Source organism: Callionymus lyra, chromosome 5, assembly GCF_982586985.1.
Source record: "Callionymus lyra chromosome 5, fCalLyr1.hap1.1, whole genome shotgun sequence".
Classification (NCBI taxonomy): domain Eukaryota; kingdom Metazoa; phylum Chordata; class Actinopteri; order Syngnathiformes; family Callionymidae; genus Callionymus; species Callionymus lyra.
In genome coordinates this window covers 13102429-13108254 of record NC_141822.1, presented here as the reverse complement: position 1 = coordinate 13108254, position 5826 = coordinate 13102429, and the positions used below count along the sequence as shown (strand labels likewise).

The window sequence follows — 5826 nt, the reverse complement described above, 5'->3', positions numbered from 1 at the left end:
GCCCGCTCTCACCTGCACGACCGGTCCGACCAGTTTGACTTTTGGGAAGGAGAGACAAAAGGAGTAAAAAATACTTTGTTAAAAAAGAAAAAAAAGAAGGGGGTGAAGGTGCTACTGGGCCCGCAGTCTCACGGAGTGGGAGATCTGACCACGTGACCCACAAGTTAAGGCCTGTAATTGATTCCTTAATGAGACCTACCGGTAGCTGCTGTGACGTCATAATAGCGTGACGACGTTATAAAAGTAGTTTGATCTGAAATCATTACATTTCTAAAATATTTTTTAAGAATACAGTCATAAAACATAGATGTATTCGTTTACACAATGTTTCTTACAATTGTATTTATAATTTCGAACACAATTAAAGCAATTTAACATAATTTACTACATGTATCTCACTTTGTGACCCTGGTCTGGAAAAGTGCTCTATACATAAAAATTACTTAATTACTAACATTTACTTGATTCATGAACATTAAATGTCAATTTTGTGAACCTGAACAAATTCAGCGTTTATCTTTTTTTTGTATTTCCTTTAAAACAAGAAAGGTTTTAAATCAGAGTAACCCTTAAGTTACTCAAATTAAAAACATAAAAACTGTATCTTCTTTTGTATTCAGCTTTTCAAAATCCTTAAGAAATTTCATATTTACAAATCTAATTTTCCAAATTGAAACATTATAAAAACATTCTATATTTCATTTTGGAATTGGAAAACTATTTTTTAAACTATTAAATAGATAAAAGGTAAAAAAAAAAAGTCATATCGTTTACTCAAATATTTATACAGGAATTTATAATGTATATATAAATGTACTTTATTTATCTTCAATTAACCTATTAAATATTTACTTGTGAAATAAGATACATAAGATAGAAGATGTGCTATGAATCAAATTAATAAAACTCATTTAAAATGAATAACTGCATACGTTTATATTTCAGAATATGTAAACAAACACTTCCTGTCAAAATGGATGACAACTGCAAAAAAAAAATGAAATTTAAACTAGTAAAAAAGACGGTCAAAAAAGTGTGTTAAGTATACATAATTACATAATTAATCATGTAAGAGTAAAGTAAGTTGTTTGTAATTAATATCAATGATTTTATTTCTGTAAAGATCCTTAATGGAATTTGCTGCCACTCTGTCAACTATTTTAACATTTTTATTGTAATATGAAACATGCTTCCATAATCATTTGCATTTAGTCAAATGTTCCAGCTTCTGTATTTTGACACATTTTAATTCATTAATTCTAAAACTCTGAATAAGCGACGGTGATGAAGGAGGTAAAGTCATGTTGCCACGAGTGTAAAAGGCATTATAAAGAGTTTGGAAGAGTCAAGTGATAGTATCTTGAACATTTTAAGATTGCATACACTTTACTGGGAATTCCAAATTAGGTATATTCTATTTATATACTGATTATACTATTACTGACCATTATCTTTATATATAGAATATATGAATGAACCTGTTCGGATTAATAATTTTAAAAAAATTACATTGTGGGAAAAGAAGCAGTAGCTCAATATATAATCAATTGGTGGCAGTAGAGTACGTGTGTGTTGTATGCACGACTCAGTAAACGCAGTAGAAGAAGAAATCATCTAAGGTCCCGCCTTCTTTTCCCTCTGTTGTCCAATCACAAGTCCAGATACTGAACCATCTCGCTCTAGGACCTGTGGCTCACGGTTAGCTTGTGTAGCATTCGCACTGGCACGAAGCTAAACACACAACACATGAGTCTATCCACGCCAGTGGAATTCTATTTTAATTAAAACACCAGCGGGGGCAGCAAAGAATACCGAAACCATGGTCGGCGTCAAAGTAATCGGCAGTGATCCAGACTTTCAACCAGAACTAGCGGCCGCCGGCTCGAGGCTTGCCGTGGTGAAGTTCACAATGGCCGGGTAAGAGCAGCACACAGACCGGGGCATAGAGACGCTTGAAAATGACAACATTTAATCGACATAACTCGGGAGATTAAGTCCTATAGCATCCATTATACGAACTGTTCTCCTAAAGCTGTAATTGTGGTCAATTCAGATTGTAAAATCTCGAACAGTGTACAGGCCAGCATTAGCCGCCTAGCTGTGGCTCTTACAATGACATAGCAATATTACAATAACATTGAATAGGTGTGTCGCAAATGGAACAAATGAATCCAGTCCCAAACTCATGTTTATTATTTAATAACCACTCTGCTATAAAACATATTTGTTGACTACCATTTATTTTTGTATAATGAATTTCTTCTTAAGTGATCAGTAATTTCCTTTTTTTATTCGCCATATTCCGTAAGGTTATTTAATTGTAACATTTTAGTCACTTCGTTGGTATTACATGTTTATTGTTGATTGTTAATATCATTATTTTTAATTCTAAATGTCTTCATGTTTTCTTTTGGCAGGTGTCGACCATGTGTCAGAATAGCTCCAGCTTTCAACATGTTGAGTAACAAATACCCACAGGTCGTCTTCTTGGAAGTTGATGTTCATGTGTGCCAAGTAAGTGTCATTTTTGTTATGCGTTTAATCATTAAAAATAAAAAAAGGGATCTAATTTATCTCCTTGTGTTTGTCTCACGCAGTCCACAGCAGCGACCAACAACATCTCAGGCACCCCAACCTTCTTGTTCTTCAGGAACAGGGTCAAAGTTGATTCGTATACAGGGCCTGAACCTTCAGCTCTGGAAGAGAAGATCAAACAGCACACAGAGAACGACCCGGGAAACAACGACGATGCGGATATTCCAAGAGGCTACGTGAGTGGACACAATAGCTTAATCGAAATCAGGCCTTTTTAATGTTGGTGTGAACACAACAAAGGATTTTCTTGTGGTGTCGGTACAGAATAAAATAATGGAATACGATAAGTAAATGACCAGGGTCACACAGTGCTTCAATGACAAAACAATAGACATTAAAATTCATACAAACACAAAAGAAGCAATAGAAAAACAGAAACAAGCACAAGGGCAGCCATCTGTTGTGATGTCAAATGTTTACAGAGAGCTTGTTTCTTTATGTGAATTTAGGTCTAGATTAAGTGTGTGTTTTAAGTGTGTTTTTTCTGTTCGGTCAGAGTTTTAAGAATAAAAAAATAGTGATTCAAATCAGTTGCATTTTAGTCGTCGTGGTTTTTTTTTTGTATGACGGAGAAAATAATGCCCCATTTGTTTGTCGTTTTAGATGGATCTAATGCCTTTTGTCAATAAAGCCGGCTGTGAGTGCCTCAACGAGAGCGACGACTGTGGCTTTGAAAACTGTCTAACAAAAGACTCGTCCTACCTCGAGTCCGACTGCGATGAACAGGTTTGTTTGCTTGTGTAACAGTTTATTTTGTCCCAAACCGCATTTATTCTGTCACGTAACCAGATGAAGCGTTCCTGCTATTAGTTGTTTGTTTTTTTCTTAGCATATCACCCCCTGACTGTCTTCTTTGCATCCAAGTGTGTTTCCCCTCTGGAAGTGTGTTTCCCCTCTGGGGATGAATAAAGCTTTTCTATTCTAAAATGTTAATTTGGTCACATGAGCTGATGCAGGATAATGACTCGATTATAAGTTTGAGTCAACGTGATAGTGTAGTCAATGATTATCACTGTTTTTACATGTACATAGGTCGTCTTAACACATTCATATTGGCTATATCTCAAATTTCCCATTCCTTAAAGTGCATTGCTTTACAGTACACTGTAGTACTGTCTCATATCAAACACTACTTCTACATACTTAGTAGAAATGACTTGACAGCTTCCTCTTCTGCTACTTTCTTACGCTCATTTAAACAAGCCGTTGAGACCCTATCCTAAAGTGTCAATTTATCCACACTCTCAATTTTCTGGGCGTTTCTGAGTGCTTATTGCGCACTACAATTTCACAAACTGCTCAGTGTAGACTCTCTTGTGTACTGAAAATAAGTTTAAGTGCGCGATTTGGGACACACCGCTGGAATATTTAATTAGAAAATAATAATCTTTTATGTTTGATCTTTCGCATACAATTTTTTGTCTGGCTTTTAAGTTTGTCAACGACTACATGAGTAAATGGTAGCGCAGATATCAAATCATAACCTTTTGGAAAAAATTAATTCTCTTTTCTCTCCTTCTCCTCGTCGTTCATTTCTCTAAGATATATATATATATGTCTGCAAGTGATACGGATGCTAACATGTTCTTTGTCTTTAGACTTGGATTGTGTCATCTTGTTCTTTCTTTTTCTTTTTCTTTGTTCTTGTTCATACTTTTATTTTTATGAATAATCATCTGTATTGCTGTGTTCTAATAGGAAAAAAATAATAATTATCTAACAAGCCTTTATGAACGATTGTTAAAAGAAGCAAGAAAATACATACAGCAAGTTTTTGTTGTACTTGCCAAGGATTTAAATGAAGTAATGTTGTATTGGCTTTGTGTTGAAACCCATTTCAAGTGTTTCTACAAGAATGAATATTTTTTTGTATATCGACTGGAAGGGCTTTGCTGTAATGGGATTACGTCAGAGAGGTTTTAATTGAGAAAGAAGCCTCTAGTGGTTGTATTGTGCAACTGTCATGTTGAGGATAAATTAATCTCCTTTGTGTCCATTTGATTCTCATCATTTGTTTTTATTGCGGTGCAGCTGCTGATAACCATGGCTTTCAACCAGCCTGTGAAACTTTTCTCCATGAAGCTCCAGTCGTCAGACTTTGGTGAGTCTCAACGAAATGGTTGAGATGTATTTTGATACGACTAGAAAAATAATAGTTTTCTTTTGTTCTCAGCTACGGCTCCAAAAGTGATGAAGGTGTTCATCAACCTGCCTCGGTCGATGGGTTTCGACGACGCCGAGAGTCACGAAGCCACTCAGACCCTGGAGCTGTCAGAGGAGGAGTACAAGGACGACACCCTGATCCCTCTTCGTTACGTCAAGTTCCAGAACGTGCAGAGCGTCACGGTGAGAACGATGACCCTCCATCCCTCGCCGCCATTTTTCTTTAACACTCCTTTATTTTCACCAGCTCTTCGTCAAGTCCAACCAGGGAGACGAGGAGACGACGAGGATCAACTACTTGACCTTCATCGGAACTCCAGTACAGGCCACCAACATGAACGACTTCAAAAGGGTACGTTATCCGTTCGTTTCTCCTTTGAGCTCCATGTCGACTAACATGTCATCTCTTCGCCGCAGGTCGTCGGGAAAAGAGGCGAGAGTCACTGAGCAAGAATAGAAGCAAATCTCCGAGGTGGAAGCTGCAGAGTCTTCAAGGACCCTCTGCCAAATTGTAACAGATATCAAGATCTCCAGAAAAACTCTGCATTAATTGTTCTCCACTGATGATATATAATGCATATATAATTCATTTGTAATGTTATTGTGATTTAAATCACTGTAAATAAAACCCTCTTTTTTTCAAAGGCATGTGTGTGAACCTGCAGTCCCTTTTGAGTATTTATTATATATATTATTCGATTTAATTGAGACATTCTCGTCAAGATACATGTTATCAGTATCGCATTTAAAGTGTTCAGATACAGTGTTTTGTGTCCACTAACCCTTAACAGCGTATTGTTCCGTTGCAGTGCAGCACTCTGGCCACCAGATGGTGACAGAACTAACGTTCAACTGTTAAAGAAATGATTAACGTCAGGAAAATGTACCGAAGCGACCTGTTGTTAATCTTTCTATAAAGAAAACCAGGCTTTCGGGAAAATACATGAATATCTTTTAAACACATTAACAGTGACCGAGAAGCCACACTTAACCATAGTTAAAAATATATCCTGAACTATTTTCAATGACAGAGGAAGTTGCAAAGTGTTTTTTTTCTTTTGACAATCT

The 5826-nt window shown here is 36.3% G+C and overlaps 1 protein-coding gene across 1 annotated transcript; it reads left to right on the top strand.

Annotated features, from left to right (window-relative positions):
* The first annotated feature begins 1682 nt into the window (after positions 1-1682).
* txnl1 (thioredoxin-like 1) lies at positions 1683-5406 on the top strand. Its single transcript, XM_087790985.1, has 8 exons — positions 1683-1917; positions 2418-2514; positions 2598-2771; positions 3199-3321; positions 4627-4696; positions 4769-4941; positions 5006-5110; positions 5176-5406. Exons 1-8 carry the CDS (start codon positions 1820-1822, stop codon positions 5203-5205), a joined length of 870 nt encoding a protein of 289 aa, XP_087647111.1. The 5' UTR covers positions 1683-1819; the 3' UTR covers positions 5206-5406.
* The last annotated feature ends 420 nt before the right edge of the window (positions 5407-5826 follow it).

Excerpts from the sequence above, each read along its gene's own strand:
- txnl1 (XM_087790985.1), top strand. The coding sequence starts at position 1,820 with ATGGTCGGCGTCAAAGTAATCGGCAGTGATCCAGACTTTCAACCAGAA. Across the intron at positions 2,515-2,597 it reads TTGATGTTCATGTGTGCCAA|TCCACAGCAGCGACCAACAA; the intron begins GTAAGTGTCATT and ends TGTCTCACGCAG. Across the intron at positions 3,322-4,626 it reads AGTCCGACTGCGATGAACAG|CTGCTGATAACCATGGCTTT; the intron begins GTTTGTTTGCTT and ends ATTGCGGTGCAG.